Source organism: Haliaeetus albicilla, chromosome 22, assembly GCF_947461875.1.
Source record: "Haliaeetus albicilla chromosome 22, bHalAlb1.1, whole genome shotgun sequence".
Classification (NCBI taxonomy): Eukaryota; Metazoa; Chordata; class Aves; order Accipitriformes; family Accipitridae; genus Haliaeetus; species Haliaeetus albicilla.
Window position 1 is genome coordinate 22,909,182 of NC_091504.1, and position 19,241 is coordinate 22,928,422.

Sequence of the window (19,241 nt, forward strand, 5' to 3'; positions counted from 1 at the left end):
CAGGAGAGGAGGAGGGCAGGGAAAGCGGAGCTGCCTGGGGGCACCAAGGGCTGGATTTCAACACCCTGCAGAAGACGAGATGCTTTTATTTAATCGTCTGGGTCCCAACCTTCCCCGTGCTGCCCCACGTGCGGCGGCGGCGGGGGTGGCTGTTTGGTCTGGCCGCGGAGCCCCGTACCGATAAGGAAGAGCCGGACGGGAAGGGAGCGGCGACGGCCAAGGGCCAAGGGGAAGTGGTTGAGATTTGGGATCGGCTCCCAGGTCTTGCTTTCCCCTCTCCTCTCCCTGCTCCCCCGCAGATGAGGGCGATGGTGCAAGGAGAAGAGGTGCCTGGAGGATGTCCCCAGGCCCCCGTTACTCGGTAGCCCCTTATTTCCACAGCCCCCTCTGCTTTGCTATATCACTTAGCTGATTTCCCTGAGTCCAACACCATGTCTGCTGCCACTCGCCCCGATTTGCGTTGTCTTCAGGTCACCCCGTGTCCCTCCTGGCAGTGCCAGCTCCCACCACGTCCCTCCTGGACAGGGGCAGAGGAGCAAACCCCTGAAGCAGAGGCAAAAATTTGCATTTTAAAATCTCACATCTGTTTTTTTTCCCAGGAGGGGGACCGGTGACTTTGAACATGTGCACTCTGTCACCTCTCCTGTGGATGCCACCGCTGTCCTCAGGGGATGCTTGTCTGTCCCCAGGGCTTTGCCCTGCACTGCCAGGTAAGGTCACGCCGGGACAGTCCTGATGTTGGTTGCCTTCGGTGCCGGCTGCAACGGCTCCATCCCGCTCCACCTCCAGCATAAATCATGGCAAGCTATAAATCCCTGCCAGCCCTCAGGGACCCATCCCTGGCAAGGGCAACGGTTCAGCCCTGAGGCAGCAAAACCAAAGATCATGTTTTTCACAGGGCCAATATCACCCGCAGGCACAAACAAGAACCCGGAGCAAGGAGGTGCTGGCAGCGCGGCACCTCGAGGCGGCACCGATCCAGCCGGACCTGTGCAGGGACGACTCGAGGCGCAAACCTTCGGCAGGGTGGATGCTTCCAGCCGGATCTGGTCCCTGACCTGGCTGCTGCGTGAATCCTCATGCCAATACAAGGAAAAAGGACTGATCAGGGCAATGGGGACAGGAATACGCAGCGTTGGGGGGTTCAAGGCAATGCCGGGTGTTACTGCGCTGCGGAGGGGCTGTGACCAAAGGGGACAGGGATGGAGCTGCCCCGGGGGATCCCCGCTCCTTCCCCAGCCCCACGATTTACAAACCCTCTTATTCCCAGCCCCATAGCAGCTCCCGGCCTGTGGAGACCTGTCCCCACCCTGTCCTGGCTGAGCTCTGCCAGCAGAAGGATTTGGGGAGATTTTGGACCAAACACCACAGGACACACAAACAGCCTCGCACCAGCTTTCTGTGGCACAGGCAGTTGAGAAGAGGCTTTATTTTTCCTAGTGTACTCCTCAAGTCCCTGTCTGTTGCTGAGATTACCTGGGAATCTTGATTTTCTTTTAAAAAACCATGTTTCCCTGCTGTGACAGCTACCACAGAAAGCCTGAGCCTGCCAAGGGTGCCATGAATTTGTCACTCAACAAGATTAAATGGGCTCTCGGCACACGAGAGTGGCAGGCAACCCTGGCAGGCGAGCACGAGTGGCTCCCGGGGAGTTATCGGGCACATCCCAGGGATTTGCCGGGAAGTGCTGGGGGAGCCTCAGCACCAGCTGCGATTGCGGCGTGCACTGACGTGGCAGGGCCCGTGTCATTTCTCATCACTGGCTGGCTCCGCAATCTCTTATACAGGAACCCGGCAGATTATTTCTCCATTTGTGGATGTGGGAGGTTGATAAGGAGTGGGGCCAGGAAGCAGAAAGACACTGAGCTTTTTGTCCTTGGGACTGTTCCGGGGCAGGCAGTGGGTGACCGTGAGGTGCCAGGTCTCCACCAACTATCGGGGGGATGCGGTGATTTGCATTTTCTTCTAGAAATAGCCCTTTCCGCACTAGATGAAAAAAATACCCTCATCACCTGCTGCCTGCTTGCCTCTTGGTCAATATACCAAGCAGCAAACCGGTGCCAGCCCTGTGCGGGGAGAGGCTCCCCAAGGGCATCTTCCTAATTTTGGTGGTGCAGGGTCATATTGTCCCTAATTCCTGCGACTTGAAGGTCCCCAGGTAAGGACCAGCCGATGCTGTTCGTGGCTGGATGCGGGCCTCAACCCGCATTTTTCCCCATGTGATGACCTTGCTGCAAGCTACAGCCACTCCCTGCCCTGCTGTCCCCAGCTGTGTCCCCACAGCATGGTCTGGGGTCACTGGCCAGTGGCTGCTTGGTGGCCACAAGCTGGGTTTTAGAGGTGAGACAAGGTGGGGGCACCCGCATTCCTTGTACGCTGGTTTTCTAGTTCAGTGCCCTGTGTGACTTGAGGGCAACAGTCATGTTTTGCATCGAGCAGCGGCACAAACTCCCTGACCTCCCCGGGGCTCACCACGCACATGAGCCGTGGTGAAAGCCGGTGGGGTTTCCAGATGAAGGCTGTCCCTTTGCCAGAGCTGTTCGTCCCCACCGGTGGCCCTGGGGGAGCACCCCCAGCTAGCATGGCTGCAGGAGAGGACGGGGAGACCTTTGGGCTCTGCCACCGAAGGACAAAATGGGAACAGAGCAAGGGTGCAGCGAGGCTGCCTGCTGCGTTCGGGGTGTCGGAGAGGGGTGTTGTCCCCCCCCGCAACAGCCAGGATGCCGTAACATCCCAGGAACAGCCCGAAGGTCCTGTTCCAGCTCCCGACCTGAAAACAAAAGTGCGTCTTGTTCCCATCGTGTTTTCAAAGCCAGAAAGGTCGGGGCCATGAGAGCCCTGCCAGGCTGGGCAGCACTGCCAGCTCCTGCTGCCCGTCCCGACCTCGGCACACGCCGGGACCGACGCGTGCCGCTGCTCCTGCCCGGCTGCAATGCTGCTTGCCAGCAGCGCCAGGCTGGTGAGAGCCAGGGGCCTCCCTAAAAAGCCCATGTTTGGAGAATCTTGCAATCTCCAAACAATCTGTGTTTGGTGAATTGATGCTCTCGTTCCGGCTCCCTGCACTGCATGGGGAGACCGAAGATACGTGGGAATGCTGTGTCCGGGAGGACCACACCACGGACCCCCTGTGCCCAGCACAGCCCCGAAAGCTCCAAAGCCACCGTGAAGGATTTCCTAATTCAACTCCAAATCCCTCTCCAAACCTAAGAAGGTTTTGTTCTCGTTAGACGGGGCCATCGTTAGAGGGGCTGGTGCTGCCAGCATCGAGGGCTTCGTGGGCAGCCCTCCTGCTGGGATGGGTTGGGGAGAAATGCAAAGGGTCTATATGGCAGGAACAGCGGCGTGGCCCTGCCATCGCCACGTCAGGCTCTGAACTATCCCCCTCGTCCCCGTGCTCGGTGCATGCATGTGCTGCTGCCTGCTCAGCGGAGATTATTAGCAGAGAAAATTGTTAGGCACAGGGACAGGAGCTCAAGGGACACGCGAGCACCTCTGTTACTTGGAAATCAATCCCAGCTGTCTGCCCAAGCCGAGTTTCCTCCAACCCAGCTCAAAGCGACAGCAGTATCTCTCCATCGGGGAGGATGAGGAGGTCCAACGGGAGCAGATGCTTGTCCTGGTCCTGGTCCTGCTCCAGCCTTGAGCCTTGGGAAGCTACTCCCAGCCTGGGGTTCTCCGGGACTCTCTGCCCTCTGGATCCCAGAGCAAACGGCTGTGTTTTGCCCATGGACCTGGACCAGCCTCTACAGCCAAGCCCTGGGAGGAAAATCCTGCACGGGAGCCCTGGAAAAGAGACAGGGCTGGGCTTTGGAGCCAGAAACTGGAGGGAGCTGGGAGGATGTTGTGGAGGGGCATCACAACCTGCTTATCCCCTCACTCTCCAGGAGTGGAGAGGGGGTACAGGGACCTCTGGGCTGAGCAGGCAAAGCTGTTTGCACACCATGATATTATTATTATTAGGGATAGTTGCCCTGCCCAGTCCTGCAGCAAGCAGAGCGCTTTTTCGGGGGCTCCGTGCCTGTTGTACAGGGAGCAGCATACCCAACAGCCGTGACCGTCCCTCCGAGCACCCTGTGTCCCCAAGGCAGCTTTGGCATTCTTGCTGACTCAAGCCGACAGGGTATTGACATTCGTTTTGACCTTTCGAATCACAAGGATGTTCTGTCCTTCCCAGCCAAGTACAGCCTGGGTACCCTGTGGGTGGATTATACTGTATATACAGTGCCTGCAAATATGGAGCTGGCAGAAGAGAAACGTGTTTGTGTGCTTGCAGGGGTGCAGCAGTGGTGGGGTTGGAGTGAGAAGCTGCTGCCTGTGCCCGGTTTTCCTCCCGGGATGCCCAAGCAGATGCAGCACACCAAGGGAGAAGGATGGTGATGGTGGCAGGAGAAATACCAGCAGCTGGTTTGGTGCGGGGGGGAGAAAGAATCCTGCAAAAGCAGGAGCCGCAGCCCAGCCCTTGAGCGGCCACCCCCTCGCCATCAGCTCCGGAGGCTGCTCCTGGCTCCCCACGTTTCCCGTCCTCCAGCTAATTCAGCCTTTTGCTTTGAGAGAACATGAAGAACTGCAATTAGAAGACAACACGCAAAATCAGCCACGAGGGCCCAGCTGGCTCCTGAGGACAGTGCTTTCTCTCTGTCACCCAAAACCCCACTCTGGGCAGCAGCAGCGGTTGTTTCAGTACAAAACCTACCCCAGCCCCAAAAGCTTGAGCTGATATGAAAGGCAGCGCAGAGCGGGGCAGAGAGTGGGGTGCAGGTTGCGTGGGGTTGGGGGGACCCATCTCCATCGCCCCTTCCCCTCACAGCCCTTGGGAGCCGGAGCAGGTCCCTGGATGGGGCTACCTCCTCCCTGCCCTCTGTAGCCAGAGGGTTTTGGCAGAGGGCTCCCATACGGCTTTTTCCAAGCTCTGCCAGCAAGCAAGCTTTGCCACGTGGCTGGCTCCATCCAAGGCTGTCATGGCCCGGATCCGGCCACCCGGCAGCCCCATGGCGCCAGGGAGGTTGACGGCTTCATGCTCCCAGCCCAGATGCGCTGCTTATCTCTCCCTTCTCTTGCCCTGACACATTTTTTTCTCTCTCTCCTTTCCCAGCCAGCTCATGGGACTTATCTCAAGCCACAAATCACCCTTTCTCAAGGCATGCTCAGCAGCATCCTTTGCGAACCCGTTTCCAGGGACTTGTGCATGACGTTAGCGGCACAAGTGACAACCTTGCAGCAAAACCCTTTTGCCTTACATCTTTATGCCACATTGATTTCCTCAAACCCCCTCCAGCAGCCAAGGTAGCGTATGGTGAAGGCAGCTTGGCCGCAGTCGCAGGGCATAGGCAGCAGAGCATGGACCCCAATGCCCAGCATTGCCTCCTTGCCACTGGACTGTGGCCATGCAATCTCCAGAGCAGGGGAGGCAAAAATGGTGTTCAAAAGTTTCTGCAAGCCCAAAAAGCCCAGAGGGTTAATTCAAGGTGTGCTGCTCTGAGAACAGGGTTTGCACTTGACAATCGGCTGCAGCCTCATGGTTTGTGGAGAATAAATAAAAAACAAGTAAGGTGCAGAGCGCAGGGCTGTGCTGGGAGCTGTGGGGTGGGATGGGATGGGTTGGGATGGGATAGAATGGGATGGAATGGGAGCTGTGGGATGGGACGGGATGGGATGGGACGGGACGGGATGGGATGGGGAGCCTCTGCTGATGCTGCCCCAAAACCATATGATTTTGAGCATAAGCAGAGCAGGAATCCCACAGCTGGCTACTCAATACACCCTGCGGCACCGAGCAATTACCAGCAGCACCTATGCCAGGTGCTGGACGGTCTGCAGGGAGCAAAGCACCGCGCTCTCGGCTAGCTCAAATGCTCGCTTCTGCTGCCAAGCGAGCCTCGTGCATCAGAGCAGCCTCGGCCGTTGTCGGCCCTGCCTGGGAGGTGGTGGGTTCCTGAGTCTTGCAGAACGCTCGTTGGTGGAGGAGAAATCAATGCTCAGTCAGGGGTTTCTGCCCTGTGGCTGGTTCATCCACCTTGTTGCTCCAGGGGAGAGGGTAACGTTCACTGCAGTCCCAGGCTGCGTGTCTCGCCAGCATGGAGCAGGTCTGCCTGGTGCTACGGCGTGGCAAAGCTGCAGCAAGCTCTGCGGTCTGCAACAGCATCACCCAAAACGAGGGGCACCACCGGACCGAAAGCAATATGATGTGTTTGAGAACACACACAGCTCGTTACACCGAGCAGCAACCATGGACTGTAAAGGCTATTCCTTGGTTTCTAAGGGGAGGAGGTTTCTGTCTGCTCATCTGCCAGCTCCCCCCTGCAACTGCCCAGTTTATGAGCCTGTTAGCTAGTTTAAAACATTATAAAATTTAGCAAAGGGAATAAAAGAGGGACCTCAGAGATCCTCCATTCTCCAGAGCTCATGGACACCAGCGCTTGTGCAAAGGAGAGGTTCAAACCACAGCCCTCACCAGGGGAAGGCTGGACCAGGAGCCCACCAGGTCGGCAGGGAAACAGGACTGGGAGTTCCTGGCATAGGAGTAGCTCTGTGTGTACCCCCCAACACACACGCGTGTGTGTTCACATGGACGTGCATGCCTGCATGCGTGTATGCTTGTGTGCATCCATGTGCGTGCATGCCCATGAGTGTGCATGTGCATTTTCAGCCCTCTGCATCCCACAGGGACAATGTTGTGTCCGGGTGGGAGAAGCCCCTTTGGAGACATGACTCCCTGGGGATTTGGCTGTGTTTCATCCCCATGCTGAAAATCCCACATTTGCACGCCCTCGTGTCCAGGCTGCCTCTTGGGAATAGTTCCTGGTCCGCACCTTGTCCCAAAGCACACTCGCAAACCGGCACTGCTGTCAGCGGGGGCTCGGTGCGGGGGCTTTGTTTCAGGTGGCCGGATCCAGCCTGGTTCAGCCTTTCCTGGCTCAGAGGAGCCACTTTCCGCCCCTGAAATAGCAACTGAGATGATGCTCTCGGCAGCTGGGGATGATGATGCAAAATGCTCATTATCCAGCAGGAACAATTAGACTTATGGCAATTATCTCTGCAGTTGCTGAGAGATGCCGGAACGGGCCGGCCAGCAGCCAGCTCCTGGTGTAATCCCTGGGCAGGAGAGACGCCGGCGCCCAGCCTTGCCAGGAGCTGCCATTGCTATAGAGGAAGAGCAAAAACGCAGCTGGAGCATCTGAAGAGCCTCCTGCAGTGCCAGGAGGGCTGGTTTTGCGCAGGAGCAAGAGCAAGGACGTGCAAGTGTCTACCTGAAAGCCAAATGCCCCTTTCTAATGACATTTGTTTGCATTCCGATTAATGATGAAATGGGCTGAGCCACGCTGGGTTTAGAAGATGGTGTTATGGACTGAGTTGCTTCGCGTGATGCTCCGACCTCGCTCTGTGCCGGCTGCTGTCGCAGGAGAAGGCAGGCTGGGCTCAGCTTTATCCGCAAGGTAGAAATGGGCAAAAGTTGGCTCCAGGTTGGGTTGAGCCGTGGGCACCCGATGGTCACTGAGCTGGGCAGCAGCTGCTGAGCTGGGCTTTAGGACACATTCCTTTGGAGGAAAAAGTTAGGCTTCTGGCTGAGAAATGCCTATGGGGTAAAGGCATAAAGGACAACTTCACTCATTTCTCAAGTCAGGGCAACAAAGAGGGTTCTTCTTTTCCCCCTTGACATTATTTGAAAACTTTATTTTGACACCGCTAGAATGAAGCAAGCCCTGCTCCCGGACAGCGGCTCAGAGCCAAAACTCCAAACCAATCCCAGCTTGATAAACAACTCCTCCTTGGATAAATCAGAGCAGGGCTGGGATGGTGAGAAAGCTTTTGGGCAGGATGGGATGCGGCTGAGCACTGGATCACCAGCTGATGCCTGAGGGATGGCCAGGAGCGAGGGAGGGGGAGCTGGAGGGGTGCGGGGAGCCTGCTCTAGGAAAACCCAGGCCATTTTCCATTGAAAACTTTATCCGAGGCAAGCATTCCACCAGATCCTGGCATTGTTTGTGCTGCAAGAGCCAGCAAAATTCCCAGGAAAGTTTAGCTACCTGGTCAGCAAAACCTCTCTGATACGCTTTGTTTATTAGCAGCTAAACATTAAACCCTTGGCAAACAGGGCTTCTTGGGGCCAGGGATAAGTGACCGTGACAAGCTGCCCCGCGGGCTGCCAGCCCCAAAAACAGGCAAGGGCTGCCGTCACGGCCGAGGAGGGGGACAGGTTGCTCCAGGTGGGGGGGACAGCAGTACCCTGGGGGTCCAGGCTCAGCTGCATTTGCCAAAGGGAGCCCAGGGCCAGGAGGAGGAAGGCTTACCAAAACGTTGCTCTCGCCATGGCCATAGTCCTGCAGAAATGCACCTTTCCCCAGGTCAGGAGAAGGATTAAATGGTTTCTCGCTGGAGCTGGATGGAGACTTCTCCATCTCCCAGTGCCTTGATTTGCAAGAGAGATGTGTCTCCCATGACGCCAGCGCTGCCCCAGAAACCCACTGCTCTGGCAAATAAAAGTGTATTCTTCAAGGACACCTGATTCATCTTGCAAAGCCCATGTAAAATTTGTCTGTTTTCAGTAATTAGGCCAATTATAGCAAAATGGTATTTGCAGTTCGAGCAAAGGACAGGCTAAAATCTTAACCTGATGCCTTTTCAGTGGTGCCAAAACAAAGTCCAAACAAAGCTCCTTTCCTCTCCCCCTGCATTAAGTAACCAAAGAGCGACATTTTGAAGTGCTCAAACATCAGGTAATGGCTTTTCCTGACACACTTGAAGAGAACCTGACAAACACACAAACAAAGCCTGACCCACTTTAGCAGAATAAGAACTACACCAAGAAAGGGAGCAGGGATTTCAATAAAGTCCCTAATGCAGCCTCATTAGCAAGTCTCTGCTACGTGCATCCAGATAAATTTACCTTGACAAGTCTGTCCTCTGAAGAGAGCAAACTGTGAAACCCGCACTGTGCCCGTGCGCAGGGCAGCGCTGCTCTGGATGCACGAGCACAGGGATGCACACGCACACGGATGCACGAGCACAGGGATTCACATGCACACACACAGGGATGCAGGAGCACAGGGATGCACACACACACACACACACAGGGATGCATACAGGGATGTGTGTGCCCAGGGATGCACACATATGTGCTGTCCCACTCCATCACCTTTCCAACGTGCAGGGTGTGCATCCAGGAGGTCAGGGAAGAAATCCTTGCCCGGGCCAGGCACTGGGCACTGCTTCAAGCTCTTGCAGCATTGCTTCAAGGCCGTGATTGCATATTGAGAGGACAAACGCCGCTGCCTCATGTGTTTCGTGGCACGTGTTTTGTGGCTAACTCATTATTTGTAAATAATGGCAGGGATGTTGCTAAGTCACCGTGCTGCAGGTGAGAGCCAGCAGGGATTCGGGGCTGATTTTGCCCAGTGGTAACAAGGGCACTTCCCTCTGCAGGGGTAGGTTTCCTCAGGGACACCCCAAATTCACACACCAAGCTCCTGCCTTGCTCCTGTGAGGTGACTTTTACCCCTTCGCACTGGGTGGAAACTGAGGCTGGGAGCGCTCGAGCCTGGCTCTGGGATGAACTGGTGGGACCCTGCAGGGACTGGTGGCTCCCAGGACCCACCGCCCTGAGATGCCCCACGGGCACAGCACTTCCCGACAGAGACAGCGAGCTTCAGAGCCACTTGCGCCCAGAGATGGGCCAGGCTGGAGCCTACGGCTGATCCGGCTGCCTGTTTTCCTGGATCCGTGCTTCTGCGTAGCTGACCTTGCGCAAGAAGCCCTCCGTGTTCCCCTTGCCCGCGCACTAGCTTGGTTGCCTCCCCCGGGGTGGCACGCAGCCTGGGCCAGCCTCCGTGTTTGCTCAGCGGTGGGGTGGCATCAGTGAACATCACGAGATCGCTGGACACTCCCTGCGCCCTTGAGTTGTCCCCATTCTCCCCCCGACGCTTGGTGCACCAAAGTGCTGACCTACATGGCCGGGCCAATGCCCTGCAGCTCCGACACCCAACCCGGAGCTACAAGCAGCTTGGCCAAACCTCTTGTGCCACCTTCTCGTCCACGGCTCTGTCCTGTATGCCGGGCTCCCTGGGAGAGGCAGCCACTCTTCTTGAGGATGGCATGTCCTGGGCCATGGGATGATGGCCCTCCTCCCCATGGCAGCCCCGAGATGGGCCACCGCGGAGTTTCCCCAGCAGCCAGTGGCTCTGCCAAAGCACGGTGGGCTCCAGGAGGGACTGGGGTGCTTTGAATGCATTTCCCATCAGCACCCCCAAGAAGCCTGGGACACCAGTGCCCTGAAACGGTCCCTGAATGATGCCAGGGCTCAAGAGAGGGCAGAGCCCGAGGTGAAATTCCTATCTGGTCAAAATTAGGGGGAATCTTGGCCAGGAACCTGAGCAGTTGCAGGATCACAGCCACAACCTAATGAAAAGGTCCAACATTTCTGAGCGGCTGACCACAGCCAAGGGCTGGAGCTGTAATTTCTCACTCCTATCACCCCGCCCCAGGTGGCCACAACCCTGACAACACCTTCCCAACTTAGCAATACAGACTTATCCCACCACGGCAGCTTAGCAAGACTTAAACAGAAAATTCAGGCTGCCGATGCAGTGCAGGAGCAGCAGGAAGAGATAAAGTTCAACCTGGTGATAGCCACATAGTAAAACATGGTAACAGAGCTGGTGGCAACAGCACAACAAGCTCCAGATGGTCCGGCAGTGAGAAGCAGAGCCCAGTGAAATGCCAGACCATCAAGATAAAAACGTCAAGTCATTGTAAGGAAATGGTGAAAGGCACAGAGTCACCTGGTGCTGAATTAAATAACTGGTGGTAAATCCCTCAAGAGTTACCTTTGGAAGCAGACAAGAGGTGCAATTAGTATAGAAATTACAGAAAGAAGAGTAGCATCGGTATTGTAAAGGAAACAGGCAATAACAAAATGGATTATTGGATCAGCTGGTTTTAAGGATAATGGGTTAACCAAATGTTTGGGTGAGCAATAACTGTACATGATGGCTTTAAGATGTGGGAGATCAGATGGTTTGGAGACATTTGCACATTTCAGAAACCGGCTGTCCAGCAAGTGAATTATACAAAAAGCCACAATCAAATGCGAGGAACAGGTCGATCATTTGCACTTCAGGTTTATTACCAAATCCAGGGGGAAATTACTATTTTTATTCAACACTAAGCATCTTTGTTCATGTTTTAGCTGCCTCACTAGGAGTTTTCATAGGTTGGTCATTCAAACCCTTCTGCTGAGGAACTGACAGGGGGTGAAAAAATCCAGACTGACAATTAGGAAGAACTGCAAACCAACACCAGCTCCACATGAGAACAGCAGATGGTCAGACATACAGCCCTTCCGTCCGAGATGGAGACCTTGACAGGACTGCGAAGTGATGTGGACGGGGAAGACCATGTTGTTAGTGATATCTGCTAGGAACTGCATCACAAGGATGTAACCCAGGTCATTGAACAGTCACCCCATGGGGACAAGGGTCTCACAGCTTGGAGCTTCACGAGGGCAGGTGAAGATTAGGGTACATCAGCACTGCTCCTCACCTGAGGTCAACACTCTTCTGCATGCCCAAAAGTATGTCTTCTCTTCCCTGCCAGACCTGTCAGCTGGGTCTCACCTCTCCCCGCAGTCCTCACCAGGGATATGGACACGCTGTCACAGTACAGACAACAGCTTTACTGTGTCACTCACATAGGTTGACACTCAAATGGTGACCACACAGTCTCCTCCAACCAATTCACCAGCATCTTCAGTGATGGAGGAGCCTGTTGAACCACAACCCTACCACAAAACATCTTCGCTCTCCCCTGGACTTGCCATGAGACATGACAAGCCCCAAATGACAGAGATGGGTCACCTGAGGGAGCTGGAGGAGCTGTTCCCACGAGAAAGAGAAGGTGAGAGGCAGGGACAGGGAGGAACCAGACAAAGCTGTGTGTTCCAGCTGCTGTGGGAACACATGACCCCAAATGGGAACTGCATGGCACAAAGAAATGCCGATTGGCAGCACTTGAGGTACGGCTGAATGGTATCTATGTGTTGTCACCTGCTCTAACAACTACCTGACTCAGCCATCAGAGGCAGGCGTCCAGCAGCCTAGCAATTAGCCGCCCTCCTCCATAAAGTCAAGGGGAGAGTTAAAACCAGCACAGTACAGAGGAAAGTGTCCCCCACGGAGCCTGAATCAAGTCTCGCTTTAGAAACAGCCCATAAAAAGTGACAGAAATGAACCTCTTGGCTCAGCTGCATGCAAAGGACGCAGCATCCTGTACCTCCTGCTTGGCTCAGCCAAGGACCATAAATACCACCAGCCTCCCTGCAGGGATCTGCTCAGCGGGACCTGGGCTCCCCCGGGCTCCTTCGCACATTCCAGCATCAGCGCCCGAGCTGGGATCTATTCCTGACAGTAGGAACAAAGTGAGCGATTGCATCTGCTATATTTAGAGCAAACAGCCAATACTCCACGTGTTTAAATGGTTACCAGCATTCTCATTTGACATATAAATAGCCTTTGTTTGCTTTTCAAAAGAAATTGGTTTAAAAAAGAAAATTGCCTTCCCAGTCATCCTCAGCCCGCAACTGTTGAGCAGGAGGGCCTATTTCAAATGAAAAATTAAATTATGCATTTTCTCTAAGCGAACCCGGGAAGAAAAACTCATGACTGTGGCTGGTATTATTAGCGCTGTGCTCTTTTGTGTTGATAGAGGGGTTTAAACACAGCAGCAGCAGATCTGAGGCCATTTGGTGCAGAGGGGCATTGCCCTCCATCTCCCAGCCTCCACCACATGCCATCTCCAGCCACCTCTTCCACCTGCAGGTCAGTCACACCAGAGCCCCATTTCTTCCCCCTCTCCCAGCTTCACAGTGGTCCCAGTCCTGACACCAGATTTCTGTCTTCCTCCAGATTCCTCCAGTTTCCAGCCCAGGCTCTCGGCCAATGCTCCAGCTTGCTTTCCTTCCAACTGATGTCAGCCGTGCTTCCTTCCTCGGGCAGAAAGCCTGGTCCCACGTAAGCATCCGTCTTTAAGGCGTTATGAAGTCCCTATCCCCGTCACTCAGCCCCCTCGACATATTGTCCCCAGTTGCACTGAAGTCAAACTACAGACACCAACTCACGAAAAACCACAGTGGAAAGCTGGGATCTAAAAAAGACAGCGGAACTGTTATCGAAATCCGGAATAAAACTCCTTAACACCGATGTGACATTAAGAAGCAGGCACTTTGTTTATTGCAGCGCTGGGGACACGGGGGATCACTCCTCCAAAGGCATGTCCAGCTTAACATTAAATTCATCAGTTTTTATAAACTTTTTCTGTCGAGTCATTATTACATAAGCTCTTTACATAAAAATGCATACTATGCTTGCTCTTAAATTTAACCTTTATAATGATTGGTCTTTTGATTATATCACCTTATCAATATTCTTCTTTAAAAACAATCATTGGTCAATTTCAGTTAGCTCTACTGACTGGAATCCTCGATACTCAAATCCAGATGGGAAGGGTAAGGGGGTTCCCAAGCAGCAAACTGGTGTCCATGACGGTTTCCTTAGTTTCTTGAAACAAAACATAAGAAAACCAGTTAAGTTCCTGGTGAAGTTTCTATGGTTAGCTTATTTCAAACTTAACAATACTAGGGTTCCTATGGTCACACATAACACAGTTCCTAAAGTTTCTATGACTACATTTCAAACCTAACACTCCTGTACATTATGCTTCACGATTTTCTATTCCTTAATCAAACCTAACTCTCTTATATAACCGAATTTTAATTTCTTTATCAGAGTATTTGCAACAGCACCTTGCTGTGGGTGTTGATTTAAGACAGAACAATGCAATTTTCCCCTTAAGATTTGGCTCGAAAGGGAGGGACACACGCAGGCTCGGAAGCCACCGCCGGGCCATCGCGGGATGGTTCCCGGGAACCCTTCTCCGGGGTGCGGGACCCCCCTTTGCCCCGCTCTGTCCTTCCTCCCCCCTGACTTGCTGGGGAGGGGCGGGGGTCGCAGGGGCACGGCTCAAACCCAGGCCCAGGCCTAGGCCCAAGCTCAAACCCAGGCCCGGGCCTAGGCCCAAGCTCAGGCCCAGGCCCAGGCCCAGGCCCAGCCCAGGCGGGAGCCGGCGGCTGGCGGGGCGGCGCGGCCCAGCTCCGCCCCGCTCCGCTCGGCTCCGTCACTGCGCGGCGCCGCGGTCTCCCTCCGGCCGGGCTCCGCCATGGCTTCGGGGGTTGCCGCCGCCCGCTCCGCCGAGGAGCCGCCACCGCCGCCGCCGCCGCCCGAACCTCCCGCCGAGCAGAAGCCGCCGCCGCTGCTGCCGCCGCCGCCGCCCGCCCAGGAGGAGTTCTCCTTCCTACCGCTCGTCCACGACATCATCAAATGGTAACGGCGGCCACGGCCGGCACCGGGCCTGCCCCCTCCCCGCCGGCACCGGGCCTTCCACCCCTCCCCTCCCCGCCCCAACCCCTGGGCATCGCATCGCGGGAGCTGCCCTGCACCGGGGCCGGGCCGGGCACCTCGTCCCTGCTCCAGCCACCCCCCTCTAAGGATGCTGTCTGGGTCTCGGGGTGCCCAACATCCCCAGGGTGCAGGGCAAGGGGGTCCCCCCTCGAACGGTGCTCTCCCACCCCCAGCATCCGCAGGCATGCCCTGGATAGGGAGCAGGACAATGGGGTCCCCGCCTTTAACGATGCTTTCCCACCCTCAGCACCCTCAGGGTGCCCTGAACAGGGAGCAGGGCAATGGGATCCCCCTCTAATGTTTTCCAGCCCCCAGCATCCTCAGGGTGCAGAGCAAGGGGGTCCCCCCTCGAACGGTGCTCTCCCACCCCCAGCATCCTCAGGCATGCCCTGAATGGGGAGCGGAGCTATGGGGTCCCCTCTTTAACGATGCTTTCCCACCCTCAGCACCCTCAGGGTGCGCTGGACAGGGAGTGGGGCCATGGGATCCCCCTCTAGTGATGTTTTCCAGCCCCCAGCATCCCTGGGGTGCCCTGGATGGGGAGCAGGGCAATGGGATCCTCCTTCTAATTATGCTTTCCAACCACCAACATCCTCAGGGTGCCCCAGATGGGTGGCAGGGCAATGAGGTCACCCCTCTAGTGATGCTCTCCAACCTCCCAGCATCTCTTTTGCCCTTTTTCTCCTAGCTAGAGTTCCTGGGAAGAGCGTCAGAGGGAGCTGGCACAGCCCCAAGTGCATCTCCGCTCTGAGTCGTGCCGGTATCTGGGTGCTGTTTGGGTCAGTCAGGCGGTGCACGTGCTCCCATGGCCCAGGTACACTGCCCCACCATTAACACCCAGGAGCAGGAGCATTGTACTTGCGCTGGGTTATTGCTGCAGATAACTGTACTGTTTGGCTGATAACAGCTTCAGAAAGTACAGGCAGTGCCGGGACAGGAATGCAGCCCATTTCTGGGGAGTTGTAAAAAGGGGGATGGCTTCTGCAGTGATATGGGTTAAATTGTTCTATTCCCAGTTCAAGATAAGTACTGTAGGGGTAAAAGGGTTCTGAGAACTGTGATGTTTTTGGCCCAGGATAACCCCTTCAGAGATGCTTGTCTGAGGTCCCAGTAGGGGCACGGCTCTGCCATGAAAATCCATCCAGGCAAGCTCCGTGTGCTCACCTGGGCACAGTGCAGGGTAAGGCAGAGAGGATGAGAAGCATGAATTCCCTTGTCACTGGCTGTGGGCCTGGCTGCCCTTTCCCTGTGTGCTTATTTAGGAGCTGAAGCTGGTTTGTGTCCTGCTGGTGTTTCACTTGCAGCAAGCATGTCTGAAAGGTGAGCGAAGTTCACCCTTAGTGGCTCTGCAGCCTTACCCATGGCAAGGAGAGACTGAAAACCTCTGACACGCTGGTCCAGATACAGAATGGATGAGAGAGTGCAAACCCTCTGATTTCACTCAGCTTCCCTGTTGTGCTGGGGGTGGGCGGTTGCACCCAACCTCGATCCTGCCTGATTTGGCCAGACCACAGAAGTGAGGCTAAGCCCATTTGCCAAGTGCAGGCATGTACATAAGCAAAGTGGGCAGTGGCCATGGGCTGAGACCTCCCAGATTCCTATATGTCACTGAGCAGGTCATGGTGACACACAGATGACAGTCCTGAGGATATCTTGTGTCCTGTCCTGCTGAGCCACTCATTCCCGCTACCCAACTACCTCCCTCAGCTTCGCACACGGCATTTTCTGGGAGGCTTGAGCAGACGTAGGTACGCTGAACAGTGCTGTAAATGGGTAGGACCACAGAGGCAGGTGGTGGGATGTGTTGCCTCATGTCTCTGACAGATGGCAAATGTATTATCCTATGTGCTGCTAGTCGCAGAGCCCAGCCCTGCTGTTTTGACACTGACTCAGCCGTGAAGACACATCTCCAAGGTGACTCTGTGCTCGGGAGTGAGGATGTATCGCGTAAATTTGCTTACATTCAGGGACACGTGCTCTTTCCTGTTGTTCAGGTCTGGAGAAAGTTTTCCCAAGTAGGGCTTGCTGATATTTTCAACCTCGTACAGTCAAATGGCATCGCTGCTGAGGTCCCAGCTCGTGGCTCCACCGATGGGGGGTTGTGCTGGTGTAATGAAGAACACCGTGCCTTAAGGCAGGTCTTATGCGCAGTCTGTCAGCACAGGCTGTGGTTGGACGTTGCGTTGAATCCTGTGTTACCGCAGGCAGCTGCAGTCTCTTCCAACACCTCCTCACCCCTGCCTGTCAATGCCCTCAAAGAAGGAGTCACTTCAGTGGCTTGATCCAGGAGGAAAAGCACCCATCAGAAAAAAAAAACCCACCAAACCTGAAATAATTACCCCTTTAGATCAACCAGCCAGACAGGCAGCCATCAGTTCTCTATGTGTGGGGAAGGGAACAAGACTCAGGGAGACCTGGAGCGAAGAGGACGTCCATCTCAAAGCCAGCCTGCAACTATAGTGGATTAAAGGCAGTATCAACCCATCCTTCCCCAGATGTGCCATGGGGTTGTATGTGTGCCTGTATTTTTCCACTGCCGACCTGACCGTGAATGCCTGCATAATGGGGATACATTGTAGTACCAGCTGCAGTTTTATTTAGAAGGGAGTAATGAATATTTTGTTCCAACAGGCTTTTGAAATGAACGGAGACCATCTGGTTAAAAGTTTTGCTCTCAGCCATGTCACGATTCCCCAAAGTTACAATTGAGCACCTTTCTGCCCTGGTCCTGCCAAGCGGATTTATTTTTAGGTCTGGCTATTGAACGGGCTCCAGTTTACAAAGACCATTAGAATCCCGCTCTTGTTACTAACAGGCAACCTGGAAGTGGGGACTCGCTTTTGCCTGGAATCGTTAAAACTTCTTGCTGGTGCTAACAAAGCTGCGGTAGATACTAACGAGGGTTTGAGGGCAGACGCTGCCTCAGACAACACTGATCCTTGAAAAACACAGAGCTGGCCGCAGAACCAATTGTGCTGCTCTTAAAAAAAAAAAAAAAAGCTGTTGCTTCTCTTTTATTAGGTATATATCCCCACAGAGTCATTTTAAAGCTCCAAAGTACCATTTTCTCTGCCATTGGATACTCTCTGATACTTTGGGGAACAGTTTCTATTTTCCGCTGTCAAGCTGTTTGACTGCATTGATTTTTTGTCTTACAGCAGCAACAGGTCACGGGTGAGACTGAGATCTTTTTTTCCAGGTGCCTACACACAACATATGTATGTAATCCTACCTTCCCCAAAGAGAGATATGGGAGTTGAAACAGAGGGAGAATTTAGCCTGCTCCATGGTAAAGTTTTAAAGCTGCAGACCAGCTCCTAACCCAATTGATGGGTCCTGAGGCAACTGGATTGTGTGCTGGAAATTAGCAGGAAACCAGTTTGCCCCAGAGGCTACCCAGTCTGTGTATCTATCTGTGTCCATTTTATTGATATAGGTGAATTAGGTGTGCGTAGGTAGATACCAAGAGCAAAAGTTTCCCACTGGATTCCAGTTTAAGCTCTAGTTGCACTGGAAATGACAGTCGCCCCAGCAGGTTGTTCACTTTCCAATAGGAGAACTGAATAGTGTCTCCGTTTTCTCTTCTCTGCAGCATGGACAAGGACAGCCAGGATGTTCATCAGGTGCTGAATGAGCTCAAGAACAAGTTCCAGGAGATGAGGAAGCTGATCAGCTCCATGCCTGGCATCGGTGTGAGCCCAGAGCAGCAGCAGCAGCAGCTGCAGAACCTGCGGGAGCAGGTCCGGACCAAAAATGAACTGCTGCAGAAGTACAAGAGCCTTTGCATGTTTGAAATCCCCAAGGAGTAGGAAGGATGCAGGTCTGCTGTCCACATCCGAGATACCTCTTCTTCTGGCTGAACAGGAGAGAAAAAGGTGGCAGAAGTTTACTTTTCTTTCTTCTGTGCTTTTTTGATCGCCTTGCTCTGAAGTTGTGTCTGTGTGGATCGCAGGCATGTGACGCCGAACCAGAACACTGTGTGCTTCACACATGATGATTACAGCAGTACATTCGCTTTGATCTGCTGTAGGACTGTGCATTTATATATGTATCTCTTCTGTTTTTCTCTTGGGGTGGGGTGGTTGGGTTTTTTTTTACATTCAAGCAAGGTGGAGACATTGTATTTTCTCCTCACTAAGGGTCAAAGTACCTGCTGGTTAACTTCAACAAGAAAAAGGGGGCATTTTCTGCATTTTTTTTTCACTTAAAACTGGCCAAACATCAGAAGGGAGCGTAAGAAGGAAGGGTGAGCTGTTTGGCCCTGCGCCTGGGAGGGGTCTCTGGGGCACTTTCCAGTCTCTGTGTGTCAAAAGAGGAATGATGGCTTTCAATTACTTCTGTATTTCTCTTTTTTTAAACAAGTGATGGTTGTGTCTGAGATGAGTCAAGTAAAGACTTAGAAATTCCAAACTGCCCCTCTTGTGTGTTCACTGAGTGGATGTGGGCTGAGCTGGGGCAGGGCTTTGGCAGCACGGAGGATGTGTGTAGCCTGGGCCCAGCTCCTCTGTCTTTATCTCACTTTTTTGGAAGCAGGGTGACTTGGGAGAGCAAAGCAGAGACTGCCAGGGGAATGGATTTTGGTAGGCTTTGGGTGCGTAAATCTCCTTGGGTGAGTGCAGCTTGTAGGCAGTACATTGGGCATCTTGCTCTTTTAAAGCAGAGGAAGGGCAAGCAGAATCAAAACAAAGGACATAAATGACAAGAGCTTTTAGTTATTCCATCCGTGACACAAGTCAGGCTCAACAGGATGGGTAAGTTCCGCATCCGAAGTGCTCCAGGGGCTTCCCGCAAACA

At 54.1% G+C, this 19,241-nt stretch overlaps 1 protein-coding gene and 1 long non-coding RNA gene across 2 annotated transcripts; one reads left to right on the forward strand and one right to left on the reverse strand.

Moving 5' to 3' along the window:
- Positions 1-11,094: 11,094 nt before the first annotated feature.
- LOC138690557 (uncharacterized) lies at positions 11,095-13,988 on the reverse strand. Its single transcript, XR_011329359.1, has 2 exons — positions 13,404-13,988; positions 11,095-13,134 (listed from the first exon to the last, which is right to left on the reverse strand). It is a non-coding gene; the product is annotated as an uncharacterized lncRNA (long non-coding RNA).
- Positions 13,989-14,120: 132 nt separating this feature from the next.
- On the forward strand, positions 14,121-18,857 carry MED9 (mediator complex subunit 9). The gene is made up of 2 exons (XM_069810398.1): positions 14,121-14,369; positions 18,040-18,857. Exons 1-2 carry the CDS (start codon positions 14,206-14,208, stop codon positions 18,254-18,256), a joined length of 381 nt encoding a protein of 126 aa, XP_069666499.1. The 5' UTR covers positions 14,121-14,205; the 3' UTR covers positions 18,257-18,857.
- Positions 18,858-19,241: the final 384 nt, after the last annotated feature.